Consider the following 24,133-nt stretch of genomic DNA (forward strand, 5'->3'; position numbering starts at 1 on the left):
TCCTCTGGTGCACAGCTACAGAATCTCAGACTCAGAAGCCCCGTGATGAGGGAGTGTAATCTTAGGCATGGCTTGGGGGATGGGCCTGACAGAATCTCATTGTTCTGAGCTTGGATTATTCGGTGAGACCTGAGAGGTTTTCTGGGCTATCTTCCCCTTTAAAATCAGGATCAAGAGAGAAGACCAATTAAGGTGGGCCCTAATAAAAGACATTTTAAAACAACATATATTTAAAGATCCATTAACTCCAGACCAGTGCAGAACAACTTTTATGGAGTATTTGTATAATGTTTACTATGCTCTTTGGGGTTCCCAGGCAGAAAGGGTTAGACGAAGTTAACAATGAAGCAGAGCACTCCTACAATAATAATGGACTTAAATCAGTTATTTCTAAAGTGAAGCTGTCAATTGCTATTTCTCTAGTTTGGATCAAAGCTATTTGTTTCTTTAAATAACTAAAAACAAAAATACAGTATTTTGGGGCACCTGGGTGGCACAGTCGGTTAGGCGTCCGACTTCGGCTCAGGTCACGATCTCACGGTTCCTGGGTTCGAGCCCCGCATCGGACTCTGTGCTGGCAGTTCAGAGCCTGGAGCCTGCTTCAGATTCTGTGTCTCCCTCTCTCCCTGCCCCTCCCCTCCTCACACTCTCAAAACATGAATAAAAATGTTAAAAATTAAAAAAAAAAAAAAGAAACACAGTATTTCATTCATTTTAGTGTCACCATCCTTTTGGCTGCATTTCTGTTACATCCATACCACAGAATACTACGCTGCTATGAAAAAAAAATTTGGTAACTATACCTACATGACATAATGTTATACGTTATGATGTAAGGATGATTTAGAAAGCAGGTTACAGAACATTAGATACTGTGAGCACACACATATTTTCATATGCATAGAGAAAGTCTAGAAGATTATATACCTCTGGAAGACTTTTTCCTCCTGCTCTGTATTACTCTATATTGCTTGATTAGTTTTCCACCAGTGGGTATTACTTGTATGTCTCCCATTTCAGAAAAAACAACATACAGGTAGGAAACATACAGGTAGGATCAGTCAAGTTAAAGAGAGGGCGAGTGCTCTGTCATACTCAGGAGCAATTGAGCCAGGATACGCAATTCATTGCTGCCAAAAGTTTTCTGTTGAGCAGGCATAGACTCTAGCTGAATGCCACTGAAGCAGATCATGCCAGAATGAAAATACAGGACCTAAAAAGGGCAGACACGCTGTGTAATTACATAAAGCCATTGTATTTACAATAAGTATAAGCAATGGTTACTTAGAGCTGAATGAATTATTTAATGTTATACTAATTCAACAAATATTTACTGAGAACCTCCTATGTCCCAGGTACTGAGCTAGACAGTAGGGAAAACAAAGATGTATATTTGAGGTCCCTGCTCCTAAGAAGTTAAATGGACAGCTTTGAAGTAACCCAGAAGGCCTCAGGAATCCAGAAGAGGACACACGCTGAAAACTCCTTGCTTCCCAGCTCCTTGCTTTAGGGTGAACAATGGTCCAAGGCTTTCATGGCTTAAATGCCTGTGCTTCTAGCTTTCCCAGATCAGAGGTATCCTGGGAGAGTATATGGCTCATATAGCTACATAATCTTAAAGTGAGTTTTCTCTCTCTATCAGACAAGCAAGACTCCTGTATATAACCCAAAAGTCCTACTACATTCATAATCTCTTGAAATCCATGCTTAGCTGCCTAGTATCTATTTTTCAAACTCTTTTGTGGGTCCTTCCCAATCTGGGCCAACTCACTGCTCCAGTCTTTCTTCTCCCTTCTCCCTCCTGACCGCTCAACCTGATTCTGCTGATTAAACATGGCAGGCACACCTTAACTTTATAGGGGCTGTTCTCTCTTGCCTGAATGAACTCTGTTAAAGCCTGGCTCAAATATCAACTTCTCTATGTAAGGTCACCCCTCTCTTCACCTTATGAGGTCTTGATTATCAAATGACTCCTAGGCTTACTCAGCCCAGTCCAGTTGTTACAATACTGAAATATGGCCATGCCATTTGCCAAATAGCTGCTGTTCCTAAGGTCCTCAAGGGCCCCCTTGCTTCTCCGTGGTGGGACCCTCCTACAGAATCCAGAAACTAAGGGATTACTGCTTGGCACAGTGGGAGGGGTAGCTCCAGAACCCAATTCCCCCAAAGCCTACCATCTGTTCTGCCTGGTTCCTTCCTATGCAGAACTAGTTGTGAAGTGTTTTTACTATCTTCCAGCTCATCACCCTCCATTATGGTCAGTGGTTCCTAGGCTTGACGATCCAGCTAGATTTTGAAAACTGTTTTATTTGCCTTTGCTTTTTCCAGAGCCTAGTCCAGTACATGGTACATGTTCGGTAAACGCCAGCTTGCTAAGTGACCACATTTCCAAAATTATTACTAATGTCATCTTAGTTACTTATTTGATGCCACATTTGAACTGGAAAGAATATTTTATAGCCCATCATTAATGATTAAGTGAGACTAAACCAGAAAAGGTTGTATTTTTGCCACGGAAGAAATGACATCAAGGACTTTCATAAAGCTTAATATGTGGCAAATGAGCCACAGCTAACTAAAACCCCCAAATGATTTTTTAATTGCTTTTAAGTCATTATTTTTAACTTACTCTTTATCTGAAACTTTTCAAAGATCCTTATAAACCAGAATGTATAATAAAAGTTTCATGCCTTTTTTTTTCTCTCTACAGTAGTGGAGGTGAACAATGAAAAGGCCAAAAGAAAATGAAGGAGGGAAAGAAAAAACATAAAAGGAGGAAGAGAAAAAGCAAAGGATGGAATCACCTAGAAAGGAGGAAGGTGAACCTGAATAATCATAACTGGTCTTGGGCACGTTGGTGGCTCAGTCATTTGAGCATCCAACTCTTGATTTCAGCTCAGGTCATGATCTCAAGGTTCATGGTATCAAGCCCAGTGTTGGGTGACTCACTGACAGCACAGAGCCTGCTTGGGATTCTCTCTCTCTCTCTTTTTTCTCTGGCCCTCTCCTGCTCACATGCATGTGCTTTCTCTCTCTCTCGCTCTCAAAATAAATAAACATTAAAAATTTAATCATAACTGGTCTCTGCCTAATAGGAAGATATAAGCACCAATTTAATAATAAAGTTTCTCATTATTAGAATTTTCTGGCCTCACATTTGTACATAACTATGAGCATCCAATGTGTATACTATTCAGTGCTCTTTCTGTTATAAGGCACAGCAGTACAAATGAGACTAAACAAAAAAGGAAACTTACTGGCTTATGTAATTGGAATGTTCAAGGGTAACTGACCTGAGGCACAGTTGGATCCAGGGCCTCAAATGATGACCTCAGAACTTCCCCTTCTTCCCCATGGAACATTTTCTCAATCTCTTGGTTTGGCTCCCCTCTGGGTTGACTTCACTGCCATTCTCAAGAGGCTTCCCTCTGTACAGTGTCCAAAATGGCCACTAGGAGCTCCAGGCTTATGTTCTACCAATTTAGCAACTCTGTCTGTTCCAGCAAAGTCCTGGGTTTTCTCTAATTGACTTAGCTTGAGTTAACTGATTACTGCAAACCAATCTCCATAGAAATGGTATGTGATTCTTCCTTTGGTCAGACCTCTAGACAGTGAGTACAATCAGTCCTATCTGGATAATCCAGCCTTAAAATCGAAGAGGGGCATTGTCTTATAAGAAAATCAGGGTGCAGGTATTAAAAGAAGGGGTAAGAAGTCAAGGGCAAGCAAAAATACCAGATATCTACCATGACCTTCATGAAGCTAAACAATCTAGTGGCTAACAGTCACGTTAGAGCTGAACAGACCTGAGTTTGACTTTTTTTTAAATCATTTATCAAGTGTTTTAAGCTTCTGAACATTTTTTAACCTCTCTGAGACTATTTCCCTATCTGTAAGATCAGGGTTATCGTACCCACTTCATGGTGTATTGTAAAAACCCACCTCATAGTATATTGTACAGAAAGTGTTTGTGTAGCTCTCTTCGTGTGCTGGTCACAAAAAATTGCAGCTGTTAGTGTTACTACCAGCATTCCCTGGGTAGCTGTAGAAAGCACAAAGGCTCTTTCCTACAGAAATGAGTAGAAAAGAAGGTGCATAGTCATAGCCTAGATGTAAACATGGTGCCAGTCTCATCTCAGACTCTCTGGAGCCCATTGGCTTGATCTTGATGGAATCCCCATCTCCAGTTTCTTTTTTTCTTCCTTGCCTCCAATTTCTTATACTCTTCTCAGCCCAGCACCACATGGCTTTCCCTCTACTGTGCAAATTTAGTAGGATGGGTGATCCCACTTGTTCACCAAATTTACTACTTTCTATAAACTTGTTTGTGACTTTGGAAAAGTCCTAATTATAGATTTTCTAATATAAGAATAATATGACTTGAAAATGCCCAAAACGTTGTTACAATTTAAAGTGAGTCCACAATTAAGAATGCTAAGTGTACTAAAGCCGATAATTTTATTATCTATGGCCCAGTGATACAGACGGGGGAGGTAGAGATTCAGGAAAGCCAGTTGATTTTAAGATATATCTGCAGAGCTGTACCTTAACCTAGCGAATAATAATTAGGAACAACAACAACTAACAATTACTTAACCTCTTTGTGCCTTAGTTCCCTCACCTGTAAAATGGGAATAATAGTAGCTACCTTACAGAAGTGTGATAATTAAATGGGTAATTGCGTGTATAATAGTAAATGGTTAAGGACTTGATAGATGTGCTTAGAGCCGTGTGAAGCTCAGAGCCTTGTGAAGCTGGGAAGAGAAGTCAGTGGTCTCTTTTCCTGACTTGCCCCTTTGTTGTAAGTCTGTGGGCCAGCTCTGTAGCCCATCAGTAGAGTGTGAATGTGGGAGGACATCCTGTGGTTCTAGTTTGCTGTTGGCTTTAGGCTCCATAATGAGGGTCTCTGCCTACCTCTGGACCTCATAAACATAGACTTGAGAGGAAAAATTTGCCAAAGTTCAATTGCATATCAAAGAAAACCACAGAGCCAGAGAGCTCCCTGAGGACCCACACAGCCGCTTTGTCTACTGCCAAGCCATGGCCTCAATGCATGGATACGCCTGTAAGCCAAGAGCCAAAGCCACAAAGTTCCACCAGTTCATTTAGCCTTGGCATTTCAACGTACTGAGGGATCTGTTATTTGGGTTGTTGTCTCATTGTTAAGGGGTAAAAACAGAAACATCCCCGTCATCGGAAAACTGGTTTACTAAATTCACCACCACTACCCTAACCCCACCCCAAACCCTACCGTGAGAATAGTTCCACTGCCTTGTGTGACGAAATGGAGCAAATCAGCTTTTCCCCACTGGTGAACCCAGATCTCCCTGTGGCAATTCTTCCCACAGACTGACTTAGATGGGCCAGTTTCTGATCCTTTAGGCACAACCTTGTAGCCAATGTCGCCAATGCTCAATATGGGCACGGGGTCTACCCTATCTCAATCCCTGCCCCTCTAAAATGAAACACTCTTGATCATTTAATTTCTATTCGAATAGTGTTTCAAATCCTCCCTAACATTTCCCCCCACTAAAACGTACAACCAAAAAAAAATCGTAACTCCTTCCATGCCTGGGATTTGTTTGTTTCTTCAAACAATGCCCCCAAATCCAGTGACTACAATTTTTCTCCCTGGATGCTACGATGCTTTGACTTCCAAAAAGTGTCCCCAGATGGAAAGCTACATAGAGGACTTATACAAGAGAATTCTGAAGTCACAAATAGTAGCTTGTCTTTGGAGATGTTTATTTCCTTTAGGTCAATAAATACATGTTGGGCATCTGCTCTCTGCTGGGATTTTTAGGAGTGAAGTCAGCCCTGCCTTCTAATTTAGCTGAACACCTAAGGTGGCAGGGAAATGGTAGCAGGTAACTGCACTTACGACCGTGTGCAAAGGAAACTCAGAGACTCACTTTTTCACAGTGGTTGAGAAGAATGTAAAAAAAAAAAAAAAAAAGATATCGTCAAGGCCAGGCCATGCAGAAAAAATAGGGTTTCTTCAAGTGAAAGACATTCTAGACAGGTACAGCATGAACAAAGGAAGTCAAGCTGGAAGGTTCTAGGCATTACCACACACTACAAAAATCTTATTGGAAACATCTAGATTATAAGTAAATACTATATTATGAGTAAAGGAAAGGTACTTAGCACTAGCGATACTTATCTGTGAATTCTGTTTGAACGTTCAAAATCCATCTTTTACTAGAAGAGCTTTAATTATTTGAAGGACACAGCTGTTTTTTTTTTTTTTTTTAAACAAGTTTATGTTTTTAGACAGGAAAATGCAGTCCTCGAGAAACAACTTATGCAAGGCTGGGCAAAGGTCAGTGTCTTAAACTCCGCAGAGGCCAGGCTGGAGGGAGAATTCAGAATTACCATCAGACCATGCCACCATCTAATAAAACCAACCCCATATCTTAATTTTGAACATTTGAAGATGGAAGGAAACGTGACAGGATAAAATCTGATTCCTTAGCTTTCTCATTCCTTGCAAAATCCACACAAGGCTCACATATCACTCTCCTCTCATTTGGTCAGCATCTGACTTTGTTTGGTTGTCGCGTGAGTGATGAAAACATAAAAGCTATGTTGATATGTACAGCATGTGGAAAACCACTCCCAGGTTCCCTCTGCCCTGACAATGCCAGAGGTACATGTACACATTTTTATATACCCAAAGAGACTCTCGGTCCACTTGTACACACATTCAACATCACTAGACACTCATTTAAAAAATGCAGCATACTGTGCACTGACTTGATGGGAAGCCACAGGCTAAGTTCTCAGACACTGGCCAAGAAGAGATGGGATCCAACTCATCCCCAGACCACAGGAAAAATACTTTCAACCACAGAGCTGGCTGCAAAATATTCTCTTTGTAGGAAACAAAATGTTTCCAGCCCTGGGATTTTTTTTTTTTTTTTTTTTTTTGTCCTTTCACTGTTATTGAATAGGAAAAGCAAATGCTTAAGTGAGAGGCCAAGTAAACATCTAAGGAAACCAAAACCAGCCTTCTCTGCTGGGAGAGTGGAACATAGGGTAAGTGAGCGGCATGCTGGACAAGCCCCGGGCCTTGAGAGCTTTGGGGCAAAGGAACCCAGGCGATTCTTCACATGTTTATGACCTCAGCTTAATTCTACTCCACTACAGCTCCACTTATTAACTAAATAGTCTTGGACAAGTTACTTCACTTTTCTAAGCCTCAGTTCCTTAAGTGTCAAGTATGAATGATAGATTGGATATCATAGGTTACAGAATAAATGAAGCACATGTAGAAGTTAAATAATGCCCAGCACATGGTAAATTTTCAGGAAGTAGTGTTTGGTGGGATGCTTGGGTGGCTCAGTCGATTAGGCCTCAGACTTCGGTTCAGGTCATGATCTCATAGTTCATGAGCTCAAGCTCCATGTCGGGCTCTGAGTTGTCAGTTCAGAGCCTGGAGCCTGCTTCAAATTCTGCATCTCCCTTTCTCTCTGCCCCTCCCCCACTCATTCTCCCTCACTCTCTCTCTCTCAAAAAAAAAAAACAAAAACAAACATTAACAAAATTAAAAATAAAAAGAAATAGTATTTGGTAAGGTAGATTCAGTAACTTTTACAGGTCACTGTTTATTCATTTTGAAAGAGAGAGATAGAGTGCAAATGGGGGAGGGGCAGGGAGAGACGGAGAATCCCAAGCAGGTTCTGAGCCAATCAGCACAGAACCTGACTCAGGGCTTAAACTCACAAAACTGCGAGATCATGACCCAAGCCGAAATCAAGGCGGCTCCACTGACTGAGCCACCCAGATACCCCAGAACTATTCTCATGGATTGTTAGCACCCAAGAATTCTAGCTGTCACATTTTATATAGAAGGAAACAGTCCTAGAGAGATGAAAAGTTGTGACCAAATTAGTCAGTTGTAGGCCCAGAGCTAAGACCCAGACTGCAAACTGGATGCGGATGGTAAGCAGAGTTAAGGTAACCCACATCACAGACTATGCATATGCTGTTGGTTGGCAGTGGATCTCAGACTCTAATGTTGCCTGGAGAATCACCTGGAGAATGTATAAAAATACAGATTCCTAGGTCCACCCCTGGCACTACTGATTTAGTCTGGGAAGGCCAAGGAATCTAAATTTTTAACAAGTAGTGCAGGGAAGTTCCAAGAGGTATTCCTCTGTCCTCTGGTTAGAAAGTATTACAGGAGGAAGTCATTGGCCAAATAAATATCTGAGCCAAGTGCTAGGGTTGCATCCTATGGTTTAGCACAAACAAATGATGTTTGCGCAAGCCTTACCATAAACAGTGAAGAATATTTTCATTGTCCAAAAGAGTAAATGAGGTATAACATGACATTGTTTCTTCTTCTGGATCATTAACTATTTTGCAGAAAAGGCACCTACAACTCACAATTGTTTGCCCAAGATCCCATATCTAATTAGAGACAAAGCTAGAACTTCATTCTAAAATATCATGACCTTTTTTCACAATGGAGAATCTCTATGTTCTAGCTTCCTGGAGGTGAGTCCTGTGAGCCTATGTATGTATGATATGTACCTTATATGCCAGAATCCATGAGTTAATTTGAATCTCTGACATGATTTAAAAAACAATCATCTCAGCTTTTTGAGGAGTTCAGATGGAAAAGTCCTCTCATATTATTTCTAGGGCTATAATTTATTCCATCGGCTCCCTTGTAGGCTAATGGAAGAAAGTTAGGAGGAAGAGTAACAATACCATACAATGCTGGACATTTCAGAAACACCAGAAACTATTCACACTGGTGCATACCACCTGCTTCCTTTTCATTACATTCCTATTCTCCTTATATAAAACATATATCTGACCCCAAGGTCTATAAAGTTTTGTGCATCATCAAATAACCACCTAAGTGTCCTTGTTAGTGGTTACTGTGCTAAAAAATTGGTAGGACTTCCTAGACACAGCCCAAATAAATCAGTATGTGATTAGATTCAGAGTCATTCTCCCAAGGATGCAATGTCTGCTGTTCCCTGTAGTGATGGAGCATGTTAAGAGTCTCTTAGCAATTTGGGGAGTTTTGCCCCCACAGACTAGAAATGATGGTTACTTTTTTTACTTCTTGGTTCAATACTGAAGGATCTGACAAGGTACACAAGTATAGCTCCTTTACTTCTACTTTGCCCTGATGAATGCTTTAAGACAACAATAATCTTCATTCCCCAAGAGAACCTTCTGAAAGTTGCTATGAAATGTGGTCAGTATAGCAAAGTGAAGCCACGGCCTGTTTGAAGAAAATCAGTAATGTACTCTGCAGCTGAATGATGCCTATTGTCTTAGAATCTCAGAATGCTCAAACTGGAGCATTATACAATTGGTAATAGTGGCCTTAGGAAAGATTTATTATGATTTAGATCAATCTTAAAACTATTATTGGCCAAAGAAGGGGATTATGGAATTATAGAATCTGAAGTGAATCTTAATTAGAATCCAAATACATAGCTAACCATTGACCATCTTTTCCCTTCTGGAGAGAATTCTGGCTTTTGGAACTACTTACTCTGTTCCATGTCATCATTGCCTTCAGAAGTTGCCAACTTCTCTGCCAGCACGTGAACCTATTAAAGGATGAGAGTCTGCCATACTTTCAACAAGGGAGGACCAGGGTCTTGATGTACATATACAGACCCTGGAACATTTCAACACAACTCTTATAGAGAAGGTTCTGTTGATTTCAAACCCTCAACTGCCGCCCCCCTCCAGGCATATTTCCAGCCATTAAAATGTTTCCTGAGCTTAGATACAACTGGAAAGTTTTGGAAAATCCCACAGGAAGGAGGCTGGGCCAAGAGAGCTCCTTTTCTCATGCCATTCAGGAAGCACTGAACAAAATGTTTGCCCTCCAAGACAACTCAGCCCAGGAACCTGACTCTCAGGGCTAGAGAATCATGGTAGGCAGAAAAGTTCTTTGGGGAACAGGGGCAATGGAAAGTATTTGGGGTCTTATATTAACCATGTGCCAATCACAGAGCTTACATAGAGCGTACCAGTCGAGGTCCATCAGAAAAACAGGACTCATCCAATGTAGCTGAAGAGAGAGAATTTAATGTTGGAAACTAGTTATAAATGTGTTGGAAGAGCTGAAAGGAAAATGGGCAGTGAGGCAACCCAGAGACTAATAGCAGTAGGAAGCCACCACCATCCTTAGAGCTGGAGGAGCAAGGGAAGAGGTGCTGTTACTGGAGCCCAGAGAATGGAGCTGCCCAACTCCAGCTCTTTGTGGAGCTGGAACCACACAAAGGTAACTAGTGTTACTGCCTGAGATACCACTGGAAGCAAAGAGAGGGAGGCAGAAATACATGAGTGGCTTCTCTCATTCTTCTGCCCTCCACCCTCCCTCCAGGGCCCCAAACTAAGCAAAATCAATGTAAAGGGAGCCTGAGAAATACAGGATGCAGGATCAGTTCCCTGTGGTACCAAGCAGAGCAGGGGAAAGGCAGGAAGGGGATCTGAGCAAAGAAGCAATTAACTGGCATGGGTCACTAAGGAATGGATTCCTGGTTTCCAGTTTGTAAATGGGGATCTTTTAGAAAACCTTGAAGCGTAAACTGGTGTTTCTCCAAATTAGTTAGTGATTCCACACCCCTGGACTTTAAATTTGCCAGAATCCACTAGAGAGGAAGACACGGTTATCCATAGGGCCTTTCCTCTTAGCTCAGGGGCTTCATGCAAATAGTTTGTATCTTTCCCTTTTCCTTGCAGCTATTTCCAAACTTCATTTTTCACACATTCTGATGACCATTGTCTCTTTATAGAAGTCAGAGCTCTAAAAGAAGGAAATAGTGCTGAGGGTGAAGAAAATGATGGGCTGGAAGCAATGGTGGGCAGTGTATTATAGGGAAGAAAGAAATTTTGACTCATGATTCTGCACAATTATAAGACATCCTTTCTGATCTCCAAGCTAATCACCGATAGCAGTCATTGAGGTCTGGGAGGAAGAGGAAGCAGCCATACTATCACATAAAGCAGGGCCAGCTCTTCTCTCCCTTCCAGGCCTGCTCATCCTCTTGCACTTGCCCATTCAGTAAGCGATAACTTCATCTCCTCATTTACATCAGAAATGACCCCTCCTTCCAGATCCTCTCTTTCTGTGCTTAAGTGCTATTGATCCTGCCTCCTGACCATCTCATATCTCTTCCTTCTTCTCCATCTCAATGGCCACTGCTTTGGTTCAAGTCCTCATTTCCTTGCATCCTATTTCAAACCCATATGGCAAACTTCTGCCTGAGAGACCCTTGCAAAGTACAGATCTGATGTCATAGGCTGGCTGAGAGTCTCTCAAGGGGGCTTCTGAGAGCCTTAGGGGTCAAGTTTGATTTCTCTCACCTTTCTTTGCTTTCCCTTTACATACAGACTCCATTTCTCCCACCCACACCCATTGTACAGACACCCATATACCCTGCCCCGTAGCACTAAAGAAGGACCATTTGCAGTTCCCACCCTGAAGCCTTTGTTCATATTTCTTTCTCAGCCTCCTTACCCATCTACCTGGCAAATCCTGATACACTATCCAAGTCTTACCTCACAATTATAATCTCCTTTGAATCCTTCTCTGATCAGGCTTTCCCCGCTGAGAGTTCTCACCATCCTAATAGTGATGCACACACTATACTCTGTCACAATTTCCTCAAAACCTTCCTCAATGTATTTATATGTCTGTCTCTCTTAACTATGTATTCTCCTTCTGCTATAGTTTTTCAAGGCAGGAAACTGGGCTTTATTTGACTTCATATTCCCAGAATTCGGCATACCTATCTGCCCAGAAGATTTGAAGGTAGAAAAAGAGGAGAGAGGGGTGGAAAGGAAAGGGAGTGGTCAATACAAAACAAAACAAAACAAAAAACAAACCTTAATGGTCTAGTCTAGATAAAAATACAAGAGTTATAAGAGGATCTATGTCTAGGGTTAAAGCATACACAAAGGACTATTACTACAATTACAGTCTTTAGAAGATTTATTGCTAGAGATTTGAAGCTATAACATATATCATTTCTTAACTGAGGAAAACCATTAGATTTTTTGAAGATAAAAAATGTAACCAAGACTTCACAGATGCTGTAGCAGTCACTTAGCCAACTTGTTTCAGTGGATTTTCTTTGAAAATACTTGGCCTTTGGACAACATTACACAACATGTAATGAGAACCCTTATGCACGGGGGTCCCAGAGACAAATAAAGACTTTGGTAGAAATGCCTGCTGTTTAATTTAAACTGAGATTAAAGGTGGTTCCTGAGCTGGACTGGTCTTCTCAAGCCAATGGGATCAAATGCTAACAGACTCTGAGCAAAGCCTGTCACAGGGATCTCGGAGCAAGTCTAAATGAGAAAAGGGAAGAGGGAGGTATAAGAAGGTAAGCCTAGTGCCAGGATGGAGTCACAAGTAGGAAATGGAAATCAGTCACAAAGAAGAGCCTAATACTCTAGTGCATGGTCTGTATAGAAGAGTATATCTGGAGAGAATACTGTAGAAATAACTATAAATAAGAGAGAGCAGCTTGGTATAAGGGAAGTTAGTGAAAGGTTAGATGCTTACAATCCTGTAAGAGAACATAGAAGTGCCAGAGTTTTCCATTTGAAGAGACACTGAATCTTCATTAGGGTGCTGGGATAATACTCTCAAAGAACACACAGCTCAGAAAGAAATTTAAAGGTAAACCATGAAATTGATTACTATGTGGGGAAAGGGACTTTGCAAGGACAGAATAAAGGTATAAACCTCATTTACATGTCATTCTGCATCATCTATGAGGGAAGAGGTATCTCTACAGGGTGCACCACTGTACATCCAGGGCCCTGGAGGTTCTCACTTGAGACCAGGCATGGGTAGGCACAGGTCTGTCCCTACTGTGGGCAAGACTCCACAGAGACTTTCTCTTTCTGCTTTGATAATAAATATCAGACATTGAAACCAAACCCAGAGCATGGAAAAAATGCTTGCTGGAAAGGCCAGAACTTGGAAACTGAGAGAGTAAGGGCCAGCACTTCCCCTCACAAAATGGGAAGATTCAGAGGATCATGTCCCATGTAGTTCATTCTTCCTCAGGGGTGTTCTGTTGTCACACAGAACCACATTGTTATAGGAAATAACTGATGATTACTTAACAGAGATAGAAAAAAACTCTCTCAAGGCAATGACTCATTCCACTCTTTGAGAGAAGCATTTCACCTAGTGCAACCACTGAAGGTAACTGCACTGTAGCGGTTAAATGGAGAAATTGTCTGCAAGTAATTCCAAGCAGCAGGCATGAATAATCTTACTTTAACATGGGACTCAGTATAGGATAAGGGTTAAGAACCCAGGAATGCAGGGGAGGGAGTGTACGTATGTTCATGGGGGATGGGGAATCCTTAGAAGCCATGTGATCTATGAAGTATACCTAGTAATATCTATCTCATAGGGTAGCTGTGAGATTTGAACAAGAAAATACCCACAATGCACTTAGCAGAGTTGTTGTCACAAAGGAAACTCTCAATAAATGGTTAGGTAGACAGAGCAGAGAAATGAGAAATCCAGGGCTGTAGGAGTTTTGGGTGATTTGTTCTTAATCCTTCCCAGATATACCAGGTGCCTCTGCTCTAACTTTTTAAGGTTTATAACAATGAACCTCGTTCTAGACGTTTGACATTCAGAGAATTCTGTTACAAAGAGTCACGGATCATAATCCCAGCTCAATCTCTCATTGCCAATTCTGAGTTGAGGATTCAGCAAGTAGGCGGTGGGGTACAGCCACTGTAGCTTGGCTCTCTAAAGGTGTTCTCAAAATCATAGTCCCTTTGGTAACAATAAAACAAGGGTCCAAGACTCAAGCACACATGCTCTTTGTCCTAGATGCCAGAATTCTCAAGCTCTGCCAAGTCAAGAAGGGAAACTTTCAGAAAGATACCCTCTGTGGAAAATCTCTGCTTCAAACATTTGAACTCGAAGGCAGTTGCCAGGGGCCATTGATTTAAAAATCCATGGAAGGTTACTGGGTGGGAGGCGGGGAGAAAGTGTGGAGAGAAGAAGAACAGGGTACCAGGAAGGTTGAGGGAAGGAAAGACTGAATACATCAATTCTATGGTAACTGAAAATTCCAGATTATTTACAGCAGCAGAAATTAGGAAAACTCAATGACCTCTATGGCAATTGACAACCAATCATGGAACAGACAATGTTTAGTATATCACAAAATATTGTGGCATTATGATTATGTAATCAGACTTACCAAAATTCAAACTGAATCCTAGAGATATATTTGATTTGCTTTTCTTCACACTTCCATCGTGTAAATCCTTTGCTTCCCATCCCACTATATCTAATTTCATAAGCCATTATGATTTTAGAAGGGTCTGAAGCCCCACCGCAACTACTGCCCCAATCAGGCTGAAGTACAAACCAGCACTGTCCCAAGTTATGACCCTCTCAGCCCCAGTAGACCCCGGGGAGAAGCAGAGACCACAGGCCTCGGCAGTGCACCGCTTGGGCAGGCATACTCCCCTGGCAGCAGCAACCACATGATGAATTCTCCAGGCTGGATCTGCTTCAGCCACATGTGTGACAAGCTGTGCTATACAAATCACACACACAGACAGGGCAAGGAGCAGTTCTGAATCACAGTCACATGCCAGGAGGGTTTCTCAGCCAAATACTGGCAAGAGCAAGAGGAAAGAAAGCACAAAGCAGCTCATCATCTCCTTTCTGATGTCCCTGGCCCCAGGGTGGGAGGTGCTGTTTGAATATGTAATTCAGTAAGCTTTGGAGGTAAGCTAAATGACATTCTAGAGGCAGTCATCCTTGGGGAAAAATTGGAGAGAAAGATAATAAGGATCATTCATTGCAAGCCAAAAGAATCATCACTAAGGCAAGGCCTCACTTTCCAGCACCTCATTTGATTCCTAAATTAAAAAAAAAAAAGCACCTACATCTCAGAGGACATGGTATAGTCTTAGAAAAGTCTAAGTCTAAGAAAAGACTTAGGCTTAGAAGTTAAACAAACTTGGTTTCACGTCTTGATACTACTATTGAATACAAGTTATTTATCTTCTTTGCTCAGTTTCTCTATTTGTAAAAAGAAGACTGTATGGTCTGTGTTAAAGTCTATGTTGGGGGGATCCGTGCAAAAAAAATGCAGGTAAAAAGATCAAACATGTTGCCTGTAACCATCAGTAAGCAATAAAGACTAACCCCCTTCCCTTCCGAGGCAATGAAAAGAGCTTTACATTAGTGTTGGTGGGAGCACTGGATCTGAGCAAGGATGCTCTTCACTACCAAACTGGGGACCCTGAGATGGCAGAAGGCAGGTCTCCACACTGGCTGCCACCTTTCCTTTGTTCCACTTTGACTTTTGCAAAATAAAGTTGAAAAGATTAAAAAATAATCACAAAGCTTTTCTCATGCTGAGAAAACCAGGCAAACAAAAGACCAGAAAACTCCAAGCCAGCATATACCTTTAGCCTATGAGATAGGCAACAGGAAACTCAAGACTAAGGGTGACCCTCCATGAGCACAAGTGACCATTTGTGGGAGAGGGACAGCCTTGTTGGCAGGATGTTGTCTATAAAGAGTCATTCAGCTGGGAAGTCCATGCTTACTGTGAAGTCTAACTTAGAAGAAGTCAAGTATTCACATGTCTGCACCAAAGAGCTTAAAATGCTGACCTTCATCTGATAACTCATCGCAATGTGGGGTGGGATGATGCCTTTTTATATTTTTTTTTTTGTTTTTTTTGCAGAATTCTGTAGAACCTTTTTATAAGCCACTGAAAGTTTTAGAGGATATAAATACTACTTGCCTGCAAACCCAGTAATTTGATTGGGCTAGGGGACATTTTCACCCAAAATTTTCCTATTAAAAGTCAGCAAAGTGAAAATAGCCAACAGATTAGGAATTAGGAGAATTTAATTCCAGTTCCATTTCTGCTACTTATTAGCTGTGTGACCCTGAGTAAGTCACTTAACCTCAAACTGCTTACCCCCATCTGTAAAATGAAATGGCTAGAATACAGTTTAGTTCTGAGGACCACCCTTTTGAGAAGCACCAGAAGTGCTTGCTCTTGCTGAAGGGTCACTGGGGTGGGGCCTAGGAACCATCAGTAACAAGCACCTGCGATTCTTAGGCTTGCTGTAGTTGAGATTCACTGGATAAGATAATTTCTAGGAGGCAATCTCAGACGGGACATTGTTGTATCCTAAATGTCTTTGTTCTAAGTGAAACACTGGTTCATTTGTAAATCAGTTCATAGTTTATGTAGCTCTTGAATCCTTCTCTCCCCTTTGCTTTTCCTAACCCAAGAAGTTGCCCCATTTTCTTCTCAGTCATAGCTAACCAAAGCCAAAATACAACATCCTGTCCAACCTTCATTCTCAAATGAGCCAAATACATTTCAGTGTCCTTGACTCCCAGGTCACTGCCTTGTCCAAGAGATCTCATAGCTATTTCCTATGTTGTTTCCCAACTGAAAACACTTCTCTTCCCTAGCCGACAACAAGGTCTTCAGTTTGGTTCCAAAGCCCTGTGTCTCTTCCACTTCCTGCAACAGCTGAGATTTCTCTGGAAATCTCTCATTCACATATTTGCCCTGGTTTACTTACTTAGGGAGTTACAGCTGGGATGGCCATTGCATAAGGGGATTTGGTACCAGACAGTGTGTAAAACTAAAACCAGTCGGAGCTAGAGGAGAATGACAGAGGTGATAAAATACTGGGAAGATGAGTGGCTTAGTAAAGGGAAAGTCACCTAAACACTCTGTGAGTGGAACAGTCACTCAGCCCCTGATGGTCAGAGATGGTGTTCCTCAAAGAGAGAAAAAGGATATGTAGTAATTCCACCATGAAAACAGATTTTTTTGATTTACAGTAGTATTCTTTATTCATAAATAATGTCTTTTCTATTTTTTGGTGTTCAAGTAACTTTTCCTTTTGGAAATGATAACACTTACTCTTATAACTCTATTTGCTAAAAAATGACATTTAAAACCCTACAATGGTCTCCTGCCTTGTTTTGTTTTGATTCTGATTTTAATTTTTCTCGATTCCATGTGGCTCAAAATCTCCTAGGAAAAACTGACTTTGCCCCTCAGCAAAGGTACATTGTCTATCATGGTCCAGGGAGATCCCCATCAGAAGCATGGCAGCAACTGTACTAATGAATTTTTAACTGCCAATTTCCAGTGGAACTCCTTCAAGGGAAAGTTTTCTCTACTTGAGCCCATTCAGAAGTAGTGGTATTTTAGAATATGTTGACTTTTTTTCAGAGCGATCCAATGGGGTTTGGTTTTTTTGGTAGGTGGTGATGGAGGCATTGATATTCTTATCTCAACTGTGAAGACAGAAACAGGAAGTGTCCCCTTGGGTGTCTATGTTGTCCTTTCTCAGATGGAGCCTGCCTTTAGGCTCTCTCTGACTGCATTCATGTGCTGTTACTGTGTACTTTAAGGTAGGATTTCCTCAGATTTTAATACATTTGCCTGGTGACCTGAAAAAAAAATAGTCCTTCTAAAAGTCACCATTCTGGGTTCTGCTTTTGTACATTTCCCCAATCTGCCCAATACCTGTTAGAGCACTTCTGATGGAAGAGTGTGGGCAGAGGGGTAGATTTCATACTTGAGCAGCTCTGAAAAGGGATGGAACATTTATACCCAAGGCAATGTACTTGGCTGGGATTCTATGTTCCCTTTGCTATTTCTGCAGACATTTATGCTGAAAAAGAAATTTCTCCCACCCCTGCAGCTGAACTTCTCTTCTGGCCGGATACACACACACACACACACACACACACACACACACACACACTCGTCTCCTGCCCTCCATGTCCTCTTTGCCTGAAAACAGCAGACAGGCTGAGATAGAAAGACACAGAACAAACACGATGACCTGGAACATTTTACAAAGAGAAGGGGTTCATTTTTGAGTGAAGGCAACTAAGCTCGAAATCCTCTTTGGAGGAATCTGTGAGTAGTAGCAAGACATAAAACTGATTCCATGAGGTAAAACATCCTCTTCAGTGTCCTTCTTCGGGTGAATATGATGGTATGCCCGACATTCTTGCCCCAAACCTACCCTTCAGCCTATCAGAGAGAAAAGATTTCTCATCTTTTCTTTAGTTAGTCAGCCCTCCATTAAGCCTATCCAAGTACAGATAGCAGAACTCATGCCTCGTGGAAGATGGCAACAAAGATTTCTTATCCTTCCCCTGAGTCGAAGGCCCCATGCTGCTCATTCCCTGAAAGCAGCTGCGGAACTCCTCTCCCTCACTCAGTCTGGGTCTGTGTTTAGGGCTCTGGTGTGCTTACACAGTGGAATTCCAACTAGGATTTTAAAGGAAGCCTGGCTCTTTCTCTCCCATAGCCCCCAGCAGGCTGGTTCCACAAAAAGATATTCCTTTATTCAGTATTCATATAGCACTTCTTTTTAAGTATCTGCTATAATTGTCAAGGTCTGACGCCAACCTTGCTAATTGACAATCACTGAGACTTTAAGGGAAATATTAAGCTGCAAAACTCAATTCTTATGGGCAAGAGTGATTCCAAATAAACTATATGGCCTTCTTCCTTAAGACTGGGTTCACATATGGATATGGGGAGTTTCTCTCTCTCTCTCTCATTTTCAAAATAAATGTATTGACTGTATAAGTGTCAAACGTTGTTCTGCCCCTGAGGGTACACAAATAATATTCAGTCACAGTGCTCAAGGAGCTGACAATCTGGGTTTCACTCATGCAAGAACAGAGACAAGTATTAAGTGCATCTGTGGGCAAAACGGAGGAAAAGCAGGCTGATTAAGGCTGGGTGTCAGGAAGTCTTCACAGTGATGGTGTTTGAGTCTTTTAAAATGCAAAATGGATACTGAGAGAATTATATCACCAGAAAGGAGACACTAAATACTTCCAAGATGCAAAACAACCTGGAACCTTGAGAAAAACCTAAGGATTCCAGTAAGGATCAGGAGCCTGAGTAGTAGGATTGGTCTCCTCAATAATTTACTGGGTACCTTAGGCTCTTCCCTCAAGTGTTCTTTTTAAAAAAAATTTTTTTAAGTTTACTTAAGACAGAGACAGCACGAGTGGGGGAGGGGCAGAGAGACAGGGAGAAAGAGAAAGAGAGAGAGAGAGGGAGAATCCCAAGCAGTCTCTGCACTGTCAGTGTAGAGCCCAATGCAGGGCTCCAACTCATGAAACCATGAGGTCATGACCTGAGCAGAAACTGAGAGTCAGATGTTTAACCAACTGAACCACCCAGGTGCCCCTTCCCTCAAGTGTTCTTTATTTCCAGGTGACTTCTAAATAAAGGATGAAAATATTATAAAATCCTTAAAAATTTTTTTAACATTTATTTATTTTTGAGAGACAAAGTATGAGCAGGGGAGGGGGAGAGAGGGAGGCACAGAATCTGAAGCAGGTTCCAGGCTCTGAGCTGTCAGCACAGAGCCTGATGAGGGACTCAAACCTATGAACTATGAGATCATGACCTGAGCCAAGGTTGGACGCCTGACTGAGCCACCTAGGCGCCCCTGTAAAATCCTTTTAAATAAACCTCCTGTATGAAAAAGTCACCTCTTCCCAGTTTGTTGAAATGAGAGACTCATACTATTTCATCAAGAGGGTGTGAAGCTTTAGTTGGGATTAATTTACTTCATTACTTCTGGGGCACTGGAAAATTTACATAACCCCCACATATGGTTTGTAGGAATGGACTTCATGATGATTTGATGAGAAATAGTATAAATATTTCATCAAGTTTTTCATCTTCCTTTCAAGTATTACCACCCTTACTTCACCTTTTCCAGCCCCTCGGGACAGCCCGCTTGGTCACTTTGAGCGCCTCCTGAAGGAAGGTCTCAGCCAATCCGGTTGTACATGCTGCGGCCTCAACAACCCCCAAAGAACCTTCCTCTGCAGTGGGGCCCGCCCTCTCCTCCAAGCTCACCAAACCCATCATGGCCATGCAGCATGTACCATTTCCACATTCACCTCCTTCCCCCAGTAGATTGTGAACAACTTCAGGGCATCAACTTACTTCTATTTTGAATCTCCATCTTACATGGTGACTAGCAGGGAAGCGGTAATTAAATAAAGGCTTGTCAAATAAATGATGGCACAGACCCTCTGCTTTTGTGACAGGGCCAAACCCAACCTGTGTCTTCTGAATGTGTGATTTGCCTGCTTTTGCTGTTTCTCTTCACCCCAAATCTTCCCTTTCTTTTCTCAGTAACATACATTTATCTATTTAAGGCGCTGGTTTTCAGCCTTGCCTGCACAGTAGAATCACTTGGGGGAGCTTTATGGATAAAGTAAACAGTTGTACCCGTCCCCATTGGCACAGATTTTGATTTAATCAGTCAGGGTGGGGCTCTGGCATTGCTATTTAGTAAATGCTCCCATGATGAGTCTAAAGTGCAGCCAGGCTTGAGAAACACTGATTTAAAGTGATACTCAAGACCCACCTTCTAAAAAAAACTAACGTGCCTCTGATGAGTTTATCTTGCTCTGGATTCAAAGCAGGTACCATTTTCACCGCTTATTAGGTAACAAATCAAACACTGCCTTGTGACAGCACTTCAATATTAGTTTGTTCTTTAACTCCTGCACTTTGCTTTGATTATTTATGAGTGTATACACACATGGACCAGCTCTCATATGAGGCCAGAGACTTGAAGGCAGGAACTGTATCTTCCTCTTTGCATTCCCACATCATGCACATGGTGGACCAAAAACATATTTTTGATTATTAAAAAAAAAAAAAGACCAAAATACTAAAAGGGGGGGGGAACCCTAATAGAAGCCATTTTAATTCTACTTTAAGGACATGTCTTTGTTAAGAATAAAAATGTTGCAAAAAGGGTGGGGCAGGATTGAAGCCGACTCGAAGAGTAAATAAAAGTCAAATGGAAAAAAAACTAAATTAGTCCAAAAGAAAATGTTTCCCAGTTTCTTAAGAGGGTTTTTGCAAACACTGAAGCAGAATAAACAAGAGAATTAACTTGGCTTGTGCCCTGATAAGGAGATTTCTTTCTTGGTTATATAATTTTACCAAGTTTCCAGGGTGTAAAGAAAATAATCAGCCAGGGAGGACTCCTTCCCTTGGACTTTACAATTCAGCTCTTGGTTTAATCGGCTCGCAGAGCCGCTCAGCTTGACCTGACCTCCTTCCAGCCCTGTGATCTCAGACTAAGCCTCAAATTCGAGAGCCCTGGTGTAGAGCTCAATGTCATAGAAACGGGATAAAACATAATCCTCATTCCGTGTCCTTGATCCCTTGGTGTAGTGGCCTCTGTGCCTTGGTGGGGGTTGGGGGAGCTATACCTGGTGTCTTCTCCTGGTGGCTGGTGTTCCATAGACCTGCCAATGCTAGAATGATCTGGGCATGTTCTCCTACTAAGTAGTGTATAGGGAAGTACTATTTGGAACATTTGCCTTAAAGACTAGTTGAAGCTACTGTTTTGTGCAAAGATCCCAGAAAAGACTTATCTTCATATGGTTTCTCTACTTTGTCATGAAGTAAGACCATAGGAAAGGCTCAAGGTTGCATGATGCACACCTTCTACTAATGTAAGATAAGTTCATCAGAGAGAGAGATATTTTCTATATCAAATTTTATCCTAGTTATTAGGCCACAAACTGAAGGACTGGTCCCCAAAGGCATGCACATTTCTAGAGATTAATTAAGTGTAAGTTCTTTTGCCTGGATTGGCCATTTTAACACTGGTCATATTTTACTTTGCTATAGCATTTTATTATATTTTACTGTTTTATTTACATATTTTACTAAATAGTGTGTAAAAACATGATTCAAAAGCATTTAACTCTGCTCTTGATTGATTACCAATGAGAGCAACATGTTGTTCTTTGTAGATTAAGATAACATCACTGACTCATTTCATAGGATATGAGTTGATAGACTGTCACTGATCCAGCCATACTGTGCTCCTTGTTCTTGTGACTGGTGGCCTGTATTTGACCTTATGAGCCAAGAATTGAGGACCACCAAAACCCTGCAGTTACCAAAGAGACATAAAATGATAGCATTTTCCTACCAGCCACTTCCTGTTGACATTAAAAACATGGAAACGACTGGCTATTTTATTAAAACAAAAGGAAAAGAAGAATATGGCTCTAACTTCTTTATTTACTAATAAATACTAGCTAGAATTGGTAAAAACAAGGATCTGGGAGCCTGGAATCCATGATACCACAAATAATAGACTATATCACCAACTCATTGTGTGCTATCTAAAACCTAAAACAGAGACAAACTACACATTGTCAAGGAGAGGGGTTAAAGATCCATGAAAGTGAATGGAAGGAACACTGATTCACAAGGAATTCTGCTTCCTCAAATAAGAGTTTAGGTAGCAGCACTTGACAATCCTTAACGATATCCCTGATAGCTGCAAACTGGGTTTATATAACATAATTTATAACCTAGGGTACAAACCAAAGGTCATTAGGTTCTACAAGAACATCCTTGGATACATTCCACTGAAAAGAGAAGTAATGGATTCCGAACCCAGGATACTTGAATCATCGGGGAAAAGGTATTGCTGAGGTAATGAGCACGCCAGGGCCTGAAAACTTAAGAATGTTCCCCTAAATGAAAACAAGCAGCTCCATCTTCTCAGAACATGGCTGACTCAATCATCAAGCTGGAATGTTATTTACACAGTCCCAAGCACACCAAGAAGAATCCTCTGGTCTGTAACCAAGGGCACTTGGAAAGTTATGTCTGGAACGGGCAAAGGCTCATGTCTGTTTCTGATGATTCCTGACTCCCTGAAAGAGAGCCAATTTACCTAATGCAGGTAAAGGGCAAGCTCCCTGCCACCTCCCTCAGAAAGGACCACCAGCATGATATTTCATGCCTCTTTAGTTAATAACTTGGATTGTAGTATATTCAGCAAGATGGGGAAATCTGGGTTCTGAATTCAGCCCCATCCGGCAAATCGGAACAATCGCCCTGTCTTCTTCCTCCTTCTGCTTGTGGGAGAGGTCATGCTAGAACCTGGTCTACACCACAGAATAAAGCTGACGTTAGACACTGGGGAAAATAAGTTCCCTAATTATGAAACATTTGACCAAAGGGGTCAGACTGTGGTGTCCCTCTCTTCAGAGTGAAAGAGAAGATTAAGAACGGGGTAGAAAGTAACCTTTCTGGAAGGAAGGTGGGGAATTCTCACTCGAGGCCAGGATTGAAACCATACACAGAGAGCTCTGAGAGAGCTATCATCCTTTTGGGGGTCTCTCTGGCATCTTTCAGTCCTAGAACCTATTGGCTTAGGAGTTAACGCACAAGTAACCAGGGTCTGGGGAGTGGTTTAATCACGTGGCAGAATCTGTCTGGCCTACAGTTTTCTAAGCATACTAACCTCAAGAAAAAGCACCATCCCTATTTAATTTGTACACAAATTATCTAGTCCTCAACAAACACCAGCTAAGTGAAATGATCATTCACCTTTTAGAGATGGGAGAGTTTGAGACCCCTTAGAGATGTGGTGGACCTTAGTCACTTACAAGCCACTGACAAATATCAGGAGGCACATGAACTCTATGGGCTCTATTCTTACATATAGTTTCCTGTGAGCGGCTTCTTTCCCACTTCATTATAAGAGCTATCAGGGCAGGTGGGCATGTTGGTTTCTTTACCAACCCCTGACAATGTTGGCCCAGGACAGACAACGTGGCCAATGCTTTCAGAAGATGAACACTCACATTGCTAAATACATCTTGTTCTCTGATGACCTTGACAGTCAGACTACATTGTCAAAGCACTCACCTGTCTTCTCTCTGAACCAAGGTACTGGAAAATCAGCCGGGTGTTCACACTGTGACTCCAGGTGTTTCCTAGGGCAGCCATCACACAGCTGGATCCACAAGTGCCTGAAATGAAACAGGGCAAAGCCATGACTATGAATGCCCTTTCTTGTAATGGTGTTTCACATAAACAAAAGTCCAGTCATCGCTCATTGCTTAGAGACGACTGGGGGGCTCAGCTCATGACCACAAAAGTTGACAAATTAGAGAAGAAGGAGAGGGGTTAAGGAACATGAGACTAAAAATAAAAACCAGCATGAGTTTCCTTCAGCCTCAGCCAAAGCGACCACCACTGGGCTAAAAGATAACAGAGTTATAGATCAGTGAGAG

The 24,133-nt window shown here is 41.7% G+C and overlaps 1 protein-coding gene across 1 annotated transcript in view; it reads right to left on the reverse strand.

Annotated features, from left to right (window-relative positions):
• The window catches only part of RAD51B (RAD51 paralog B), a 568,552-nt gene that overhangs the window by 30,035 nt on the left and 514,384 nt on the right, over window positions 1-24,133 (reverse strand). The window contains exon 9 of the mRNA XM_039240745.1: window positions 23,766-23,869. Coding sequence (XP_039096676.1) covers window positions 23,766-23,869 — 104 coding nt within the window. The remainder of the gene's footprint in view (window positions 1-23,765; window positions 23,870-24,133) is intronic.

The sequence above is a fragment of the Hyaena hyaena genome, unplaced genomic scaffold (genome assembly GCF_003009895.1).
Source record: "Hyaena hyaena isolate Hyena2069 unplaced genomic scaffold, ASM300989v1 scaffold_179, whole genome shotgun sequence".
Taxonomy (NCBI): domain Eukaryota; kingdom Metazoa; phylum Chordata; class Mammalia; order Carnivora; family Hyaenidae; genus Hyaena; species Hyaena hyaena.